At 39.1% G+C, this 21,192-nt stretch overlaps 1 protein-coding gene across 1 annotated transcript; it reads right to left on the bottom strand.

The window, feature by feature from the left end:
• Positions 1 to 708: 708 nt before the first annotated feature.
• Positions 709 to 14,889, bottom strand: LOC117288965 (protein LSM14 homolog A-like). The gene is made up of 8 exons (XM_033769845.1): positions 14,651 to 14,889; positions 8,880 to 9,043; positions 7,908 to 8,091; positions 6,944 to 7,351; positions 6,296 to 6,445; positions 5,387 to 5,528; positions 4,621 to 4,867; positions 709 to 3,870 (listed from the first exon to the last, which is right to left on the bottom strand). Exons 1-8 carry the CDS (start codon positions 14,769 to 14,771, stop codon positions 3,829 to 3,831), a joined length of 1,458 nt encoding a protein of 485 aa, XP_033625736.1. The 5' UTR covers positions 14,772 to 14,889; the 3' UTR covers positions 709 to 3,828.
• Between the last annotated feature and the right edge of the window lie 6,303 nt (positions 14,890 to 21,192).

Here is a 21,192-nt window from a genome sequence, read left to right as displayed (position 1 = left end):
CACAAGTGCACTTTTCCCATTGTTTTACATCAAAGATGGTGTTCGAAGACGCATATATTGTAACCAATCTATTAGTCAACTAATACTATAGTCCCTCACTCAATCTTGCTCCTGGTTATAAAGTGTCAACTATGGGTGCGTTCGCTTAGCTTCCCTGGGTCGACCCCGGTCTGTTCGAATAGCTTTGACTTGGCTCACCCCCAGTGCCCTGCTTGTGGAGTAGGTCACTTTGGGGCGATTAGCTCTTGTCATGGGTGATTAGCTCTTGTCATGGGCTCACCCGAGTGAGCACTGCATGGTTGACCCAGGGAAACTTATCGATAGCACCCTGTATGTCCATGTGGACCAAAAGTAGAAATCCACTTGTTTTGTTCAGTTAGGTTGGTCAGGCCATCAGATTATCGAGTTCTTCCCCACTCCCACCCCTTCCAGTTTAGAAGGACAAATTGTCATAAACAAAAGGAAACGCAAAATAAATTATTTGGCCTGCGCATAGTTATATCTACACCACAAGCTGGCAGCTACTGTTTTATCTTTGTATGGATAGGCGCAAGCTGAAGTTGGTCTCATATTATTAAGACTTACTGCTTTCATACATACATGGGATCATGGTTCACAAACCTGTCAAAAATGTCCACATTGTCTAGTTTATCTCTCAGTTGCTTTACAAATTAACTTCATATTTTCAAAAAGTATAAGAAACAAAACCATGTATCCAAAGTCATTAATCAAATCAAGTTAATTCACAATCAATTTATTAACTTGAAAATGTAAATATGGACCTCATTTTCCTTTGGAAATCCTAATAATTTACAATTTGTTTCAATGGGCCTATAACACCCATGTCAACAGCAAAGGCAAAAAGATATAAACAATTTCATACAAGACAGAAAATTTATTGATTTAAAACAAAATCTGTTAGACAACCGATGTTGTTTTATATATATTTTAATTAACAAATACGTGTACCAAATATTTTTAAATCTAGAAATAAAAGCCAGTGACAAATCTATTGACTTTATCTGGAGCTGTTGGCAGGGGCTACAAGCAACTATCCATAGCCACTGATGATGCCTTTACCTCCAACACTTAATGCCCGAGTAACAATTTCTTATTGGATAGGTACTTTTTACATGTATTGTTTTATACATGGAGTAGCTTTACCTGTACACACTTGGTTGTAAATCAGTTTGACTTAACAAGTGACAAGAATACAACAAATTTATCATAAAATGGACTTGATGTATCAAATCTAAAGCTCCTTTCAACCTGTGATCTGTTTTGTAACATCACATTAAAAACAAAGCTTTGACTTTCTCTGATAATGAATATGTTTCCAATGTTAACACCACCCACAGAGACAAACTAAAGAGTTTACAATTACACACACTTTGGAGAGACAATCATCATCACTTGTTTAAAGATCAAATAAAATATCACATGCCTACTTGGCATGCAGGGAATTATTCAATTGTGCTCACAATATTACTCAAAAAAATCCTCTTTTTTTTCATAGCAGCAAATAATATGAAAATTGATAAAAATAATCGTCTAATTACAGTATTTAAGTAGTATCGCGGAATAAGATAAAGCCTTGGTAGTTTACATGGTCTTCTTTTGCAAATTTCATTGACTAATGGCAGCTAGCCTGTTTGCGGCAACACAGACTGTGGCTACAGCTACGTCTGTTGCTAAGACGTCCTATACTTAGTTCCTGATGGAACAGCAACCCAGATGTAGCTTTATAATGTTGACATGGTTTCAGGACTTTTTACATGCATCTAAAATTGGCTTCACTTGATGTTGAATGTGTGGAGGATTACGCATGAATAACAAGAAGATTTTGGAGTGTTTTACAACAGTAGTTAAATTCAGGATTTTAATGCGATAACACTGGGTTTGTTGGTGGATTGTTTGTCAAATACAACAACTCCAACACTAGTCCAGTACATCATCAATAGGTTTGTTAAACTCACCTTACATGCAACACTAAAGATTCCTCATTTGTTATCTGTAAGCTACCCTAAATAAACCGTGTCAAAATATAACCCATCAACCGGGCGGTCTTACACTCAAACAGTTCTTGATCATTATTTCTGTTTTTTAAGTGGTGCCCATCAATGTTCATGTCACACAAATCAATTTTACAGACAACCTGCAACACATATGTGTACATTCAAATGCTTTTTCTTCTTGGAGACTGCCTGGAACTGGTTGCCTGAAAATTCACTGCTGTGACAACACATGGCCCTTGGGCTATTACAGTTGGTTATTTCTTTATGCAGTAGAGTTGCTTCTAGGCTGCCTGTACAAATTACCCGGAGTGACAATACCCTTGGTGCCATTTAAGCATACTAACCAAATTCCAGGGCCCTCAAATTTGTATATCATAACAAAAGAGCACACGATAAGGCTTTCTTTACCCAGACTAGATTGCTAGCAGGCTAAGCAGTGACACTACCAGGCAAATATTCCAATCTTAAATTTGCACCTTGCAACCAGACTTTTGTCTCAAATTATTTCAGAGGATATTTTTGTCTAAAACAGCTTTTCTTCATGTCCAGTGTTGTCAACAAAAAGTTATCAAACAAATTGTCCATTCTTAACGGGCAAAAGCAACTTTAACAACCCACTATATACCACTCTATTGTATTTAAAGGCAACTACATCATCCAAACTTTATAAATAAATTAATTGGCATTGAACAAAGTATTTTGTGAAGCAAATTGGCTTTTAAGCAATTCATTTGTGCGAATTGGCTTTTTAAAGAACTCTTTCTTTTTTTATCAAATTCCTTTATCAAAACAAGTACCTCAGAGTCAATTATTATAATTCCAAAACAAAAATAAACAAAATAGGAGACATGTTGACATAATAAGGCATTCCAAATCAACACTTAAAGAAGTGCCATCAGATCAAGAAGTTGATCTTGAAAAATCTCAAGAACGAGATCCAGCAAAACTAGACGGTGTATATCGTACACACAAACTCTCATTGTTACACAGGGTAATAAATTAGTCAAAAACAGAAGAAGAATCAGCCATAACTGTTAGGTTTGAATCTTGTCAAGCACAATAAAATACTTGATTGTAAGTAACTATAGATATAGTTGCTATGCAACATGATTCAGGCAAGCTTATGCATATTTAACTACAAGATGGCAAAACTCACACACAACTGTGAATGAATGTGTATGGTTCAAGGGTTTGCTCATCTGGAATACAAAAGCATGCCAAACCATTTGACACAGCAACTTTCTACAGTCTGAGGTATTCCAATTTAAGCAGTAACTTGTTACTAAGCAAGTCATTGTACAAGACTTTATTCAAATCTAAAGCCGGCCTCAGGTTGACCTTGCGTAAACAAAAAAACAGTCGACGACTGACTTTTCATGATCACACTGCGCCTCAGCTAAGATCATCAGCTAAGATCATCACGATTATTTACGACCTGAGCGTAACTGCGATGATTTTAAGGCGATCTGAAACAGTCGCCACTCAAAAAAATTAACAATTGCAAGAGTAGAACAATTTCAACTTGTCAGCGTGATCCCAACGGTCGGGAACAAATAGCAGGCGCATGATTTCTCAGTTGTTGTGACCTGAGCATATTTTATCTGCGCATTGCCGACAGTTTGTGCGGGCATAAGAAAATCGTAGGTCAACCTGAGGCCGGCTTAACTCCCAACTGGCTCATTGGATAGAAAGAGAACTAGAGAGAGATGAAAGTAAAGACCAGGGGAAGCTTCTTGCATTCCTGGCGGGTGGGTTGGAGTGCCTCATCTATCCTTTGGTATAAATCCTTGCTAAGCAGACTTCAGTTAGTGTCTTATGATGTGGCCTCTGTTGCTTGTTCAGTCTTAACTGTGATCTGTAAATGAATACAACCAATTAGGTATTAATATAAGTGGTGCACACGTTTAATAAAAGACTGTTCTGCAAAATCTTCAAACACGTACTCGCCTTATACCTTCACTGTTCATTACTGAAAATTAACGCCAATCTTAAGGTTAAAGTAACAAGGTCATCATTATGTTTTTGTCATGCTGATTTACAAACAAAAAAACAATGAAACAACTGATATCACTTATGGAATTTTCAAAAGACAGTGTCTACTTGTTCAGGCAAACGGCAAAAAACTCTCTCTGTATTTTTACAAGAATGTTCAATTAATCGAATGTTTAGCGAGGTCACAGCAGGGCCCAATTTGATGGCTCTGCTTACCGCCGAATTCTGTGCTTACAACCACGATTCCCCCCTTGACATAATACCACCGAAATTCTGCACTAGCCTTGTAAGCGTAGAATACCTAGTAACGTGGAGTATGCACGCGCAAGTCAAAATTCGCCCCTAACCCGTGAAATACAAAATACCCAGGTATGAACTGCATATCTGGTTTCAGCAGTCTTCAAATGACAACAACCCTTAGGAATCTGAAAAATTATTCATGCATGAATCAGTTCTAAGATTCAAACGTTTTCAAGACGTCTCCATATTAACAGGCTTGCAATAAAATAAAATATCATAGAAAATTCAAATGGTTTTGTACAGTGTTTTTTCGAATTTTTATGGCACAAATGAAAATCAGGTGATCAGAGGAAAGTTGCATACATGATATTACCTCACTTTGCTGGTTTGTGTCGTTAGCATGGTCATTCCATCCTCCTTGATTTCTCCAGCCTCCTCTTCCTCGGTTGCTTCTATATGAACGCCCACCTCGACTCTGACCTCGACCTCCTTGATAGTTGCCACGATAACCCCCACGATAGTACCCACGGTAGTAACCTCCACGACCACGGTTACGGGCGTAGGCAATGCCAAAGGTCTCGCAGTTCATCTTGCGTTCTTCCTTCCAATTTTGTCGCTGCCTGTTGAAATAGGACGGAAATAGAACATTGACTTAATTTAATAGGAAATAGTACTTTGTGTAGTTCAAAAATGATTGGTTAAAAACACATCAGCGACTTGACAAGACATTGATGAACAATATACAAATTTATGTAAAAATCAAGCAACTGAGACAAATTAAAGTGAAAGAAAAACTAAATTGTGGAGATATCTACTGGGCCAGCGATATTTTATTAGGAATGCATTTACTTGAAATGACATTAAAGGAGTTAATTTTCAAGCTTATCTCATTAGACTCTCAGGTGCCAATTTTACAGCGCTGTTGGTAATCAAATTTTCGAGCTACTATGATTTGGCAGTTTCATCACCCATTTTCATGAGCACAGGAAGATTGGCTTGCCAGCGCTATGAAATTGGCCCCAGATCTTGTTGCTCAGACATCCCCAGTTCATTCTGCACCTTCAAAAAGCACAGATTATTTGCTTATGGTAAGCAGAGCCATGACATTTGGCCCTATAATTAATTGATTGATGACTTACCCCTTTAAGTCACTAGAGATATTATCAAAGAAGGACTTGGAAGAATCGTAGTAAGGTTCCTCTTCCTCAGGAGCATCACTAGGCTGGGTCTCATTCCCAGAATCCTCAGTACCCTTCACTACGTCACCATTCACTGTAGATGCTGCAAACAAAATCAATCAAGCAGTTTATTTCCACAGTATCAACATCAAATCAAAGACAATTTAAATTAGAAGAGATAAATAGCTGTTTGATAAGAAAAATTTAATAAAGAATAAGCAATGACCTTCATGAAAAAATCACAGATTAAAGAAAATTTCTCAATACTTTGCAAGACTTTGACGTCATTTATAACCACAGTGTAGAACAAAAATAAGACTTGTTCTAAAACTCAGGCCTAAAATTCCATCTTTGAGAGGAGCAAGGCCAATTTCATTTTGCAAAGGGCACTTCCATTGGCAAATCTCAAAGTCTATCGTAGATACTTGAAGGGGCATCAACATGATCAAGGCCAAGACCAGGGCAACAAATGGAATTGCCTCCAGGCCAGTTAACTGTCTTGTTACTAATACTTTCAACATTATTGCTAACCAATGGTGACCGAATTGGTTGACCACTCTAACACAAAGCCCGATATCTTACTTAAATATAACAGCTCTGCCGAGTTCAGAGGCCAATTTTAAACACTCTAATATCACCATGAATAGAGCAAAATAACAAAAGAAGAGAGTACAAGTGCAGTCGACTTTGGAAAAAATTGCCAGGAAAAGGTTACAGATTATATCAATATTAACATTCAAGGAAAACTGACTGGGTACATTTTTAACTGATTTTGGGGTTGAACAAAGAAAAGAGTGGGACTCGTACCAATGACCTCCGAATTAACAGGCCACCGTTCTACCAACAGAAACAATTTCGTTTTGTACTTACATCCATCTAATTTCAGCTTCTCAGTAAACTCTTCTTCTAGTGTCTTCTTCTCAAACTGGGCATTGGAGAAATCAAAATCACTGCCGACCTTTTCCTTGACACCTGGCGATCGAGGGCCACGCCCTCTTCCTCTTCTGTTTTGATTGTAACCTACAGATGAGATGAGATGAGATTCAAACTTGCATTTATTTCCAATCTTCATAAAATTTCCCACACAGTACATGGCAAAACATTAATATTTAAAGAAGTTACCAAGAGAAAAAGCTCTTTTTACTGAGCAGAAAATGTTGTCAAGTACGTAGGAATAATCTCGAAGCCGAGGCCTACAGTGAGATGCCTGGTGGACAGACAAGATAGGATAAGATAATATATTATAAAGACTGTATTCCCTGACACTGGGGATATTAAAACTGGCCCCCACTCAAACAATACAGACAAAAACACTAGAATTTAGAACAATAAACTAACGGACAGATCGAGAACTGATAAAAGAAAGAAAGAATGAATATTCAGTGTGCAAAATAAGTTCAGTTTGTGCTATGCAAAACCGCAGAACGGAATCGTTCCAACTGTCAGTAATCATTAGACTAATTTCTTAAGATCAAGAGGAACCCGTACAAAGTAAACACTTCAAGCCTTAAAACTCACCTTGCCAGTTCTGTCTTTGACCCTGTGAAGACCGCCCTCTATTATCCCGATCACCTCTTTCTCCTCTGTTGTCTGTTCGCTCTCCTCTTTCTCCTCGTTCCCCTCTCTCGATTCTCTCACCCCTCTCTGGTCTCTCAACCTTGTTCTCAGGTTTCTTATCCTTCCCCTCCTGTCGATGGATCTCCTTCTTCTGGTTTGGTTTCTCCTCCTTGGAGCCTCTTCGTCGCTGCTGCTGGCTTCGCTGAGGAAGACCTTGTTCCTCTCTGTCTTTGGATTGGTGCTTATCAGCTGCGGAGACCTTAGTAGACGCCTTGGTGTCTTTCTGGGGACTGATTGGACCGGAAGCCTGTACACCTTGTTCCATGGTCGGTGAGCGGCGTGTCATTGTCGGTGGTGGGGTAGTGTGACCTGTAATGGGTTGATATCAATGAGATGGCTTCCATACAAGGCTTGTGTTCATGAGCAAAGTACAAAAAGTACATTCGTAATATCAAACCTCATTTACGTTGTATGCTTTGTGTTTCTTTCTATGGCTGTCTTCTTATAACAACATGCTATAAAGTCCACCCTCTAGTTTAAAGAGCAGTTATAAACAGGTTCTGCTTATAAAGAGTATATTTTTAAGTATCATATCTCATTTCTGCTTTGTGTTTCTGTCTTCGTTGTCTTCTTGTAACAACTATCCTCTTAATAGAGAGGTACATGGAGTCCGGCCAGTCCCAAGGGATCTTGTTATAACGAGAGTTGATTGTAAACAGGTTGGTTGGTAAGACATTCCCATTGGTATTAGGTCTACAATAACTCATGGTCATGCTGACAATTTACAAACCATGCAAATCCATACAAACTTCAGCAATAAATTTGTTTCACTTATTTCTTCTTTTTAGGTTTCATTCTTGCTCAAAATTATTAGATTAAGGAAAATAAAGGAACAAGAAACTTGAAAATCAATCATTTTCTTTACCAGATAATCCAGGAGGGTGGCTTGGTTGACCCCCAAAGAATCCAGGCATGACTCCTCCGATATGGCCATACTGATTGTAAGGCATCCTATTATACGAGCTATACTGTCCTTGAGCATTATTGAATGAAGGCCCTCGATGATATCCCGGAGCAGTGCTATGTGAACTAGGAATAGCAGCAGAATGCTGTGAAGTAAAACAATGGTGTTATAGTAAGTTAAAGGGGGTACTCATGATCAAGGGGGGAGGGGGAGGAGCTCCAATAAATTTGACCCCATCTCCCTGGAGTTATTAACTGAGGATCCTTCATCACTTCAACAAAATCAAACACTATGAAGCCCTGTTCATAAACTGTACTTCCTGTGAATGTGAGTGCTAAAAGAATTTTGACTTGACATATTTGCAACAACTAATTCACAACAGTTTAAACTGTGTTCAATTCCTGCGAAACGTTTGGTGCAAAAGCAGCCGTGTGACGTCAGAATTCACTTCGCTTTTGCTTTGTATAAACCAGGCTTACGCCATTTTAACACAAACTAGGCTTAAGGCATTTCAACACCCAAAACTGCTAAAATGATTAGAGTACTCTGCCTGAACACACAATGTAAACAATGATCAAATTACTGAGTACAAAAACTAAACAAAACACCAAGTTGGATTTTTGAAGGGTTGCGGTGGTCAGGGCTTATGTTTTTAAATGCTTTTTTGCCAACTTGATCTTAAGCTCTCCAATGAGCTTTACATTAGTGCCCTGTTCATTAGGCCAATAACATTCTTGTACTCCTGTAAGCTCCCTGGGGAGTATACAGCCTGGGCTGCCATGGCCCTCCAAAGGTTTTTTCAAACACGATATCAACCTCTACCCCCACAGGTACCCATTTAAACCCATTGGTAATGGGAGAAAACAGATACATGATTGTAAGCACACCATGTGTTTTTCAGTTTCCTCTGAATTGTTGAAACAAAGTTGTTACCTGTAGAATGGCAGGATCTTGGGCGATGTTACTCTGAGGTTTAGGTGGTTCACAAACATGAAGCTCTTTAATATCACTCCCTTTGAAGATGATTAAACTGTACACCTCATCTCCTGCTACTACAGTCCTTGGAGCTTCTCGTCCCTCTGTCCCAAATGACCGAACTGAAAATAAGATTGCAAATTGTTAATTTGGGCTGGTAGGGATAACAAATAACGCTCAAAGGTTCGCCAAAGTTCAAGCCCAGTTCAGGCCAGTAAGCTTTGTTTATTGGTAAAGGGCACCCTTTGAGGAAATTGTAAGTTTCTACTGTAACGTTTCAAGGACATCAAGGCACAGACCAGGAGGCATGGAGACAATTGTATCTGGCCTGGCAGGTTGTATATTTGCAAGATCAATTGGACCAATGTGACCTTCAACCCAGAGTCCAAAAATACTTTTAAAAACCTCCCACCATTTTTTTTTTTTAAGTTTGAGAAAATATCGTTAGCTAATTGCAGACATGCTTACCAACCAAAATGAACTGTGTTTACATAAAAACATGTTTAATCTTAGTGTTTTGCAATTGCCCAATTGCCGGGATGAAATCATTCCCTGAAGCTGTTGTACCATAGTGGGGCTGTACATCAGGCCTAGAATCCCCTCTTTGACAGGTTGGACCATATTCATTTTGCAAAGGGAACTTCCATTTAAAAATCTAAAAGTCAAAGGAAACTTTAACTGGGCAACAAGGCCAAGACCAGGGGCAATGGGGCCATGGCCTGCGTGTAATTCCAGGCCTGTATTGCTTTGCCTGGGAGTTCCCCTGTGATTATGATGCAATTTTGTAATCACAGTCAACCACTGATTCGCTGATGTGCAAGACGCAGAAATAAAAAACACATCACTGATTTAGTAGATCCTTCATTCATTTACACTTTGGACTTGGAGATTAAATCCATGTTGGTAGAATCAGAAGAATGTGCGTCATGACTTTTGAAAAGCGGTAATTCTTTTTACAAATCTGGTTGAAAGGGCACATTGGTGATTCGTAATCCTGAACTGTGACCTTCCGGTCTCCAAATGTTGAGAGGATGTAGGAATAGGATTCGAATAGAGTTACAAATACTGCATCTTATCTTAAGTTCAAAAAACGTTACTGACAGTGAAACTATAACCTTTGTAGTATCCTAGAGCTGTAGAGCATTACTACAGTCCAACGGGACAGTACACTGCTAGCACATTTTGCTATAATTTGTATTTCACTCACTGACATTTTTGAAAATTCACCTTCCTTGGACGTCACATGTTTTTTGTTGGAACTTTGGATGTCTTGTTCATTGTGAATGTATTGGGAAAAATTTCCGTATCACTCCACCACTTTTTCATTCGATATGAAATATATTAGACCAGCAACCCACAGCACTTTGGTTAAAGGAACGAGGTACCAATATTTGAGTACAGGAAAATTTAGTGGATAACCTCACATAGTCAGATATGGATGTCTGCCGGGGACCCCCCGCTGCATTTGGCGCATGGACCCCCAATGAAGAGGCAAAATAATGGGCTGAATCAAACATTGTAGGTACATGTACCACATGAAACCAAGTGGAAATGGTCATTAAGATGATGCTTAGTAAAAAATATCAACCACCAGACAAAATTGTCTCCACCAGACAAAATTGTCTGCTGCATTAGGCCTGCCAGACACCCCCTCCCCCAAATATTTACTGTACAAACCTATGGGTTGAAATTAACCAGTTGCCAAATCAGCTCAGATTTACATGAAACTTTGTCTAACTGTGGCTAAAATGAACACACACCAAAAACTAAATCTATACTCCATATCGTTTCCGAGAAACAGCCTCTTAAAATAATATGCTAAAACCTCCGACCGACTCTGCGCGTCGTCGTGATATTTTTTTCAAACTTTAAAAGCCCATCAGTTTAAAAACGACATCAGCTGTAGGGCTGAAAAGGTGTATGCTGTTTAGGTTGTGGCCCTGGATTCATAGTTTGGTTGCATTAGGCCTGCCAGACAACCCCCCCCCCCCCCCAACACCCCCAGGGTCAAACATCGGAGGAACGACCTAAAACCAAGTAGAAATGACCAATCCTATGCACTATTCTTTATACAAGAGAGTATCAACCGCCAGACAAAAGTTTTGTTGCATTGGGCCCGGTGTGGCGGTTTCAGTTTTCCGCCGTGTTCAGTTTTCCGGATGACGTAGCCGGACATTTCAGCACGTGTTTGAACGGTTTTATTTTTCCGGGCGTGTTCAGTTTTCCGGATTACGTAGTCAGACAAAAATACCGCCGCGAGTACCCTGGCAACTACTGTAGTGCTCTCAGTGACCCCAAATTGTTTCTATTACGTTTCTTTTCTGTTTAGTCACATTCTCTTGCCCAATCTTTACACGTATTCATGCGTACAACTTTAAGCAGGTTGCACTGCTTGTACAACTGGTTAAAGGAACACGTTGCCTTGGATCGGTCGGGTTGGTCTTTGAAAAGCGTTTGTAAACGTTTTTTATAAAATGCATATGGGTAGAAAGATGTTGTAAAAGTAGAATACAATGATCCACACAAACATGTCTCGAAATTGCACGGTTTTCCTTTTACCTCGTCGACTAACACGGTCGGCCATTTATGGGAGTCAAAATTTTGACTCCCATAAATGGCCGACCGTGTTAGTTCGCACAGTAAAAGGAAAACCACGCAATTTCGAGGCAAACTTGTGTGGCTCATTCTATTCTACTTTTAAAACATTTTTCCAACCATATGCATTTAATAAAAAAAAGTTTACAAACGCTTTTTATAGACAAACTTGTCCGATCCAAGGCAACGTGTTCCTTTAAATACAAGATGCTTGGTCTTCACACCAAATTCTCTCATATGATCCACGCGTTCGCCGCTCGTTGTACTCGTGGACGCCGCCATGACAGCTACCGGAGAGTAACACCTATGACTCAATACGGCACTAAAGATTGACTACTTTCGCTTGCTGTGCGCAGGCATCGCATGACATCATGTTACCGTATTTGGTCATTCGGAAAACTGAATACGACGGAAAGTTGAAACCGCCACACCGGCAGACACCTCCACTCCCCGAGTTAATTAAACATCGGAGGAACCATGTTTCATTTCAGGTTGAAATGACCAATAACACTATTCTTAATACCAGTATCAGCTGCCAGAGAAAAGTTTTGCTGCATTGGGCCTGGCAGACACCTCCCCTCCCCCGGGTTAAACATCAGAGGAACCACCTGGGTCAAGTTGAAATGACCAATAACAATATTCTTAATTTAAAGTATCAACCGCCAGACAAAGGTTTTGCTGCATTGGGCCCGACGGACGACACCCCCACACCCACCCCCTACGTTAAACATCGGTGGAACCACCTGAAACCAAGTTGAAATGACCAATAACAATATTCTTTATACCAGTATCAACCGCCAGACCAAAGTTTTGCTGCATTGGAGCTGGTGTGGCGATCTCGGAGCTCCGGCGTACTCAGAGCTCCAGATTACCAAATACGGTAGTATTACGTCATGCCGTGCCTGTGCACACCAAGCGAAAGTAGTCGATTTTTGTGCCGTGCCGAGTACACTCTTGTAGTAGACTTTTGGACAAGTCGTTTATGGTCCCACACGTTGAGATAGTCGAGTTGCAGAGGTGCTCTCTGCGCGCGAACTGCTGGTTGCCCAACTTCTGCGCCGCCAGACTCCACGCAGCTCGCAAGTGGATATCACGTAATAAAGTACTTGAGGAGCGGGAATTACAAAGAAGGTTCTTCTGAAAGCCAGAAAAGGGTTTTGGGTTGCCCCTCGAAAAAGCACTCGTGTGATAACAAAACGGGTCTCAAAGATTTATTCGTGGCGGTAGGGGAGGGGTACGGGGGAGGTATATCCCTTTTTAGTGAAAAAGTGGTGGCAGGATACTGAACATACTGAAAGATATCCTTGTATTGAATCAAGGGATCAGTTTGACGAGAGGTTTCTTTGCCTGCCTTTCAATTCATTCACCTCTGTGAATCTTGGTGTGGTGCAAATCCCACCGCAGACCTTGCATGTATGTATGTGCATGGGTGGGTTTTTTAATTTCAGTTCTTCCCGATTGCATGGATTTTCCCCATCTACATTACGAGGGTTTTCCTCAAACATTATAAAAAATAGTTACAAAAATTACACAACGAAGCTGATAATTTTCCTTTGTATTATATTATTTGTCATCTCCTTTACTTTTGTTACAGGCCTCAAATTTCCCGGCGGCCACGACGGCCATGGCCGCCGGTGCCCTGCTTACTGGCCGTGGTGCCCCGAGAAAATCGGACATTTTCGCGGCCAAAAAGGCCGTGCCCTTTTTCTCCGATGGCCGCCGTGCCCTTTTTGAGATCAAAATTTATGTTTTGATACACCACCATCCGTCTGTGTGCACATAAAATCAAACACTTACATGTACATTCTATATTAATACACGCACACAGAGCGCGGTCGGTTGAATGCTCATCACACGGAATTTAAACGGACGGCAGCATATATCCATGCAGTGCATATGTGTGCACGATGCAGAACGAACGACAGACGTGCATCCATAGACATTGTGTACTCGAAGTTTATACACGAGCCGGATGTACTTGCAACGACCATTTGAGAACAATCGCACTGGTACTCATCTTGCAACACGCGTACCCACGCAAGGTTGTCCATGATGGGTACCAGCTAATCACAATTTCGGTTCCATTCGAGGTTGGGCGTCCGCCTATTCCACTGGTATTGTGCTTGTTCACTGGTACTCGTACATGTTTGTGCACGTGGGCCATGTTACGTAAATCACGCATCATGTACATGTACATGAAGGTACATGTACATGTATGGTACATGTATGTCCGTTGAATAAATCTCCGCTCTGCACACAGTCAAGTGACAGCTCATTGTTTACGTCCGGCCGTCGCAACAAAATCTCCGCTGCACACAGTTAAGTGGCAGTTCATTGTTTACGTCTGGCCATCGCAACAAAAAATGGATGCATACTTTTACTTCCCATTAATCAATAAAATTAAATACATTTAAAAATACTTGATGTTTTTTTGTTAAAGGAAAGCAAAAGTAATGAAATGGTTCATTAAAATAGCCTTCATGGACCTGAACAGAAATTGTTTCATGATCTTTATTTGTTATGGCCTTGATGCCCTTTTTGAAATTTTAAGTTGGCCTTGGTGCCCTACCCCATGGCCTTGGTGCCCTTTCAAAATTTGACAAATTCAAGGCCAAAGTGGCCTTGCCCTAAAAATCGGGAAATTTGAGGCCTGTTGTTAACTATTTTATTGGCAAGGATCGTGTCAAATGCATTATATTTTATAACTGTAAATGTAATTTTCCAAATAAATTATTGTGAGAAAATGAAATTACTGCCAGAACAGCCATTGCTTGCCAATGCAAATCATCGAGCAATGGTTATAAACTTTCATTTTACAAAAAAAAACACTTTTCACTCTCATGTATGATGTTTTGCACTTAATTGTGCTAGAATCTTGATCATGATGATTGAATGTTGGGTCACCTGCTTCTTCTGTGTGTGTCTCGTCAATACATTTTCAATGCATTTACGTTGTCTGTGCTGGATAGGCCTACTCCTACTAGTTCAAGATAAAATAAGTTGTACAATGATTTGAAATCAACTGTGCATGTACAAATTGGAGTGCCCTGAAACTGTACGGTCCAATGTACATTGCAATTACAAGTAAACACTATACACAACAACAATGAACGGTGGTCAATGTAATTTCTCACCTTGGGACAAAGTTACCGTGGACTTCACTGTGTCAATTGAGTATAAACACCCCTCATAACGAATCTCTGATTGTGAAATCAGGCTAATTGTACTCCCGATATACGGTCCACCGTCAGTCATGATGAAAATTGAGCCTTGCCGACTCAACCAAGAGATGATGTTGGATGAAATTTGCACCGATGGTTTGACGACTGAATGATGAATGCCATCAAAAATGGCGCAGTGAAGTACTATTGCATTCTGGGTAATATTATTCTGAAAGAAAAACAATCTGCATTCCATGGTTCGCACGCGGTATGGCTAGAACAACAGTGTAGTCGTTGTATGGGACCAGCGAGAAAAGTACGTAAAATAACATAGAGGGAAGCAGGGGCTAGGCGGGGACAGGACCAAGAAAGGGGGGGGGATTCTCCTATCAACCTAGGAAATAAAAAAATATTTAGTTTCTGGAAACTCGGAGTTTCATAAAGTAAAATTAGCTAAGTATTACCCTCAAGCTATTTCCTTAAGCTCCTCCATTCCACAAACCATGATAATTTTTTTTTTAAAGCAGGCCCGTTTAAAGGATCACCCGGGTACTTTTTCAAAATGTCCACAGATTTACATTATTACTAAGGTTGTGTAGTTTTGAGAAATGAGTAAAACAAGTAACAAAATAGTTTTGGTCTCATGAAACCAAAATTATTTTAGCATGTAGTTATACCAAAACCATAGCATAACTGGTTAATACGTTTTTACATGCTAAAACTGAGACGAAACTTATTACTTTTACTCATTTCTCAAAAACTACAGCACCTCAGTACTTACAATTTCAAGGGAAGCTTTCTACTATCATAATCTTCAAACTGTGTAAGTTTAATGTAAATCTGTGGACACTGTGTGTTTTTTGTTAGGAAAAAGTACATAATTATTACACCCTTTAATTATACCTCCATGATTCTACCTCCCTGTCAAAAATGGTGTCTTGCACCATGGAGGAAGGATTTTTCATCCATGCTTGCACGTTCGCAATGATGATACGACAGGAGAGACAGCAGTCTTTATTGGTTAAGTTCACTTTGTTAGCCAATATCGTAGCACGAGTGACTGAAAAAGAGACATCTGTCTCACAAAAACATCAGCATGCCTTGATCAAAATCCAGTTTTGTAGAATTGATAGGAGATTCTGCCTCCGGAGAAATTCTTGTTTTTTGTGTAGCGCCCTCTTTTGAATCCAGCCCATGTTTTAGGGGAGCATTCGGGAAGGGAGGAGGGAGGGGCCAAGTTTACCGCTGTATTCAAATTCCTTATGTCAACTTTGGTATACCGTCATAATTGTCAGTAATAGATTTGACAACATTATGAGGTAATTTATTTAGGTTGGTTTTTCGATCAGTGCTTGACCAAAACAAGTTTGTGCGCAAGAGGAAGTGGTAAGTTGAAAATAAAATAAGTCGACGTCTCTACACTGTGAGCCAGTTCTTGGTATTCTGTGCCTCTGAAATTAAAAAAACATAAGCCGTTTGGTCAAAAAGTAGGATATTGCTGAAAAATAATAGGTTTCAGTCTGCATAAAAATGGCACCAGCATGTGTAAAACTTACCATACTAGTCTTCATAGCTTATTTTGCTATGAGAGCAAGATCTCAAACTCAGCAAAGCATTGGGGCTTCGACAAGTGAGACTGATGAACGATGTGTGTGTCAGCCACACATCACAGTCAATCCGCCCGTTTGCAGACGCTCCGCAAATCAAACGGCTTCTTCTGAGATACAAGGTCTCAAACGACAGCTGGAGGAGCTGCAAGATGCAGTATCTACCCTAGTCAAAGTCATTTATGGTAAGTTTATTATATTATTTTTTGACAATGTTCGACTAATCAGCTAAAACTTACTAAAAATTTTCCTGTAAATTGAAGACTGTTTCCCCCTTTACAATACCGAACATTAATTTGGATGAAATCACACATTTTTGAGCTTTGTTTGTTTTCCTATTTGCCCTAAGAAGTAATTATTCTCTCATCCTCGGAGTAACATATGGATACTTCCAAAGGGTCATTAAATTCAGTTAAAGAAAATTAGGTTAACTTTATAAAGAAATCTGCTGAACAAGTTGGTTCATCCCGTCAATACCGACAAGTAGTTTAATTTCTTAAATTTGTTTGAACCAGGCTCACATTACAGTCGAAATAGCAAAGAGAACCACATCGATGAGAGCCAGTTATTAATGGGCCGTATTCATAAAAATAACAGCAATGGCCTTTCTAGGCTTTTGATTACATCTTTATACAGATGTATAATGTAAGCAAAATCCTAGAAAAAGCAATTGCTAAGTTTTATGAATGCGGCCCAATTGTGGCTTTAAAGATGTGAATACATGCGTTTGAAAGCTTGGGGTTAAAAATACTTAGCGTAAAACCTGAAGTCGCAGGTTCACATCCCGCATAAATTAATAGTGAAATAATTCAAGTACTTTGTTTTTTCCTTGCACTGAGTTTTGAATATTAAATGGAACTAATTAAGTCGTTGCACGTATACATGAATAACCAAAGAATGTTTGGGTTTTCATCAATGTGTACAGCTGCCTTTCCAAAGGATTGTTCCCAGATTTTTGCAAGTGGTGCATCATTTAGTGGCGTGTACACGGTTCAACCTTTAGGCTCCGGTGGGGCTGTCAATGTGTATTGTGATATGGAGACAGACGGTGGTGGATGGACGGTAAGATAACACACTATAACCGATAACTCCGCACCCATGCAAGGTTGTCATTTCTCTGTTCCATTTGACACAACATTCAACTGAAACGTGTCTGAGATTGTTTGCTTTTCCCGCAAACCTTGCGTACAAGCATTGCGAACAATCCCCTCTACACATACCCATCTTTTTCATTAATAATGAAAGTCAAAGTATTTTCAAAAATCCAAAAAGGCAAAAATTCTATTGCTCAAATTTTGAAAACTTTTTGTTCGGTTTCGTTTGCCATTGGGTCTCTATTAATGGCCTAAGATTGCACCACAGAGCATCTAGAATGCAAAATTTTCCCGGGCCCTTAAGCGGGCCCGGATGCTGTGAAGGCTTCACACTCTCATGCTAACTCAAATTGACAGAATTGCCCCCTAAAATTTGTGTCATAGATCCGCACCTGAACTTGACGCTGTTAACCCAAAAGGTTCGACTGCTGCTCACATTTCAAAATGTTCTGTTCCATTTTTCGCCTCTTATTGGCCTAATGATAACATTGCAGCACAGCCTGCATCTGGAATGCAAAATTTTCCCGGGCCCTGCGGCGGGCCCGGACCCCATGCCGTAAAAGACACCGCCCTCTGCTTCATAGCAGGCTCCATCTTTAATAGATTTGTCCCGCCCACCAACCCCCCACCCCACCAAGCCCCCCCCCACGCCTTGAACGCCTTGTCAAAACTGTAGAATTGCTGTTTTGTTTTTATGAATGTATAATCAAGTTTGTTTTCTCTTCTTTAAAACTTCAAAAGAATTAATTGCATTTCGTAGTTGGTTTTTCAAGATTGCTTTTTTTCTTGTGTTATTTCTAAACTTATATAAACACAATAATAACATGTAAAATTAGATTCACTTATCACTTTACTAGAGTTTGACAAAATGAAGCCTATTAATGGTAACTTAAGATTAATACCGAGTTTATTCAGTCCTGTTCGCTACACTGTCTAGAAACTTGCCTTTATAGTAGATAAGATAACATTTTAAGGCAATAGTTTTAAACAACCTTTGTTTGGGTAGGTTTTTGATTCAATGCTTGACAAAACAAAAGGTTTTTGCGCAAGAGGAAGTTGTAAGTTGAAAATATCATAAATCAGTGTTTGCACTTGGAGCTAAACAATGTTGTTATTGCAACAACGTTGTGCTTCTAAAGTGCAACCATAAACTGCTGTTTCATAAAAGTACCTGATTGTCTACAAATAACAAGTATTTGTTTCATTTACAACGAGCGAGATGTGCCAGCCACTCGTCACAATCAACCTGCCCGTTAGCCTTGACAAAGGCGTTGGGGATTTATTTTCATTAATATGCTTTTTGTTTAGTTTGTTATTCTCGGGCTATAATAATATATACATTACTGTTGACAGTCTCCGTGTGCACATTCAAGTGTATGATTAGACGGTGCTTGCATGGTGTGAGATAAAATTATTATACGTGGACTCTTTGAATAAAAAACGTGGTGGTTCTGTGTTGAGCTGCCAGGGCAATAGGCCTATAGGTAACTTTACAACTATTTTGGTTAGTAAGATTTCGATATTATTATTATTTATAGTTTGTTTTGTATAAAAATGCAAAACAATCACTGGCAGCGTGTTTAGCTGCAGGGCGCCCTCTGTTGTTGCGGTGTCGGAAACACGTAGCCGCTAACTGCACACTTATAGACACTTTCATGTAGCTTTCGAGTTCAGTTTATCCGCTCATTTTTCAAATCTCCAACCGCACGTTATAATGGTGTAAAATGCAACTGTGTTTCATACATTTTAAGTGCAAACTTTGCCATAGTCCCTAAAACCGTGACGTCACATGCAAATGTATTGTCTTTTTCGTTCAGACAATTTCTTTATTTTTTATTATTTTTTTTAAAAATTCTCTTTGAATGTACAGACCCATTATTTGCTGTTATCCGATAGCGTCATGTTTACGAATTTGCTCTGAAAGTAAGAAATCCCCCCCATCTTTTATGTTGAGGTAAGGTTGGCTCACATGTCGAGTGCATAACAAAACTCAATTTGACCTTGGAGAGGTATATAATGTGAAACCACAGAACCAGCTTTCAGCAAACTCGCGAGACTTGCTCAGTTCACACGGGATTGAACACAATGAAATCTGAGTGAGTGACTCTTGAATTAATCTCAGACAAAGAAATGTTAAATGGGCGGGAAAAGAAGGACTCGAAATCGGGTAGAGAATGAACTCTCGTTTGATAAAACTCAATTATTGTTTTATTTCTTCTTTTTGTGATGTTCATTCATTATGGTTTACAAAAAAATGTCACTGTGTTTACAAAAAAAACAATTATCAACCATCTACGATAATCGATGGGCATGCATATTAATTGGATATTAATATGATCACAAAATAGGTAATCTTCTATCCCCTTTTATTATTTAAAATACCTTTAGGCAAGTCATACATTTTCAAATTTAATAGTCAACAAGATAATAAAATAATGAGGATACTGTAGCCCAGTGCACTTTACAATAGTTAACACATGTTTATTTGCTGAACTAAATAATTTATACTGTAATTGTTTACACAAAAATAGAACTTAAGTTAATTAGACGTAGTGGAAAAATATAAAAGTTATCTGTCCTTTTTGTAGCAAATGCTTACCCGTGTGTCAGTTTACTATGGGTGCGTGATTAGCCTTCGCGTGTTAGAAAAACTAAACAAGAGCGTTCAGTTAGCCGTCATGTGATACTCATCTCTGCCCTTGAGTCGATTTCACAAAAAGTTAGGACTAGGACTAGTCCTAGGGGATATACAACACGTGTGGCTAGTCCTAAGTTAGAACGAGTAACTCAGCCACCACAGCCACAGCGTGTGAGCAAGGCCCAAAAACAAAGAGCTGCTTAACGGTATAAGCAAAATGTCATGTTAACAGTATCGTAGCGTCATACGATATCGACCCTCATATGTTTTCGAACCCCAACTCTGATTACCGTTTACCGCAAGATTGTGCAAGCTGCACCGGTTGCAGAAGCTATGCAGTTTACTCACGGTCTGTATTTTTATCAGGCTTAATCATGCTGAGAATAAAGTTTCCTGACGTTGGTTATGATCAAATATTAATAAAATGATTGTTTTTTGGTACAAATCACTAGTGCAATATTATGGCAACATTCAAATGAGTCAAAGAAACATCATCCAACCTCGAAAGTTCAAAACAAAATTACTATCTGCAAGATTGAGTTTCATTCTGTTTTAGTCACTAGATGGATCACGTGAGGTGGTTACTATTTGTAATTCTATGGTGTGCAAATATGAGGAAATAATTAAAATATTTTACGTGAAAATTACAAAAAACAAATTGTTGATTAACTGCATACTGTAATAAATTCCTATAAGCGTAAAAAATATTACATCTATATTAAAGAGAATATATCATAGATTGGTTTCTTATCTCCTAAAACAATACATTACTGGTCTAAAATGGGGGGGAAACGGATTGTTATGAAGTGTGTGTGTTTTAAGGGGGGTGGGGTGTTTTACTACCTTGCCTTATGATATCTCTCGATTCTAATATAGTAGCCATAAAACCTTGGGACAAAAATGTAATTAAATTTGTTAAGTAGTAATTCAATAACATTTTTGATTATTTTGCACGCCATACTAGCTTCGGAATATTCAATAAAATACCAACCAATGAAAGGTGTGAAAACATATGACGTTGCTCCAATGTCTTGCATGCATAAGCACTGTTATGGCGGACTGTCTCTCGCAACGTAAAACCAAAACTTAAAAAATTCCAACACACCATGAAGTGTAAGTAATATTGTTAAAAAAATTGGATAGATGATTTGAAAAAATCAGTTTTTGATTGTGAAC

This window comes from Asterias rubens, chromosome 4, assembly GCF_902459465.1.
Source record: "Asterias rubens chromosome 4, eAstRub1.3, whole genome shotgun sequence".
Taxonomy (NCBI): Eukaryota; Metazoa; Echinodermata; class Asteroidea; order Forcipulatida; family Asteriidae; genus Asterias; species Asterias rubens.
Note: the sequence above shows the minus strand (reverse complement) of the source record. Positions and strands in the feature narration are given on the sequence as shown.

Bases quoted from the DNA above. Each gene is read 5' to 3' on its own strand.
- LOC117288965 (XM_033769845.1), bottom strand. From the start codon at position 14,771: ATGACTGACGGTGGACCGTATATCGGGAGTACAATTAGCCTGATTTCA. The intron at 6,446-6,943 runs GTGAGTTTTAAG...TCTCATCTGTAG, and splicing joins TCAAAGACAGAACTGGCAAG to GTTACAATCAAAACAGAAGA. The intron at 3,871-4,620 runs GTAATATCATGT...ATTCATTTACAG, and splicing joins ACACAAACCAGCAAAGTGAG to ATCACAGTTAAGACTGAACA.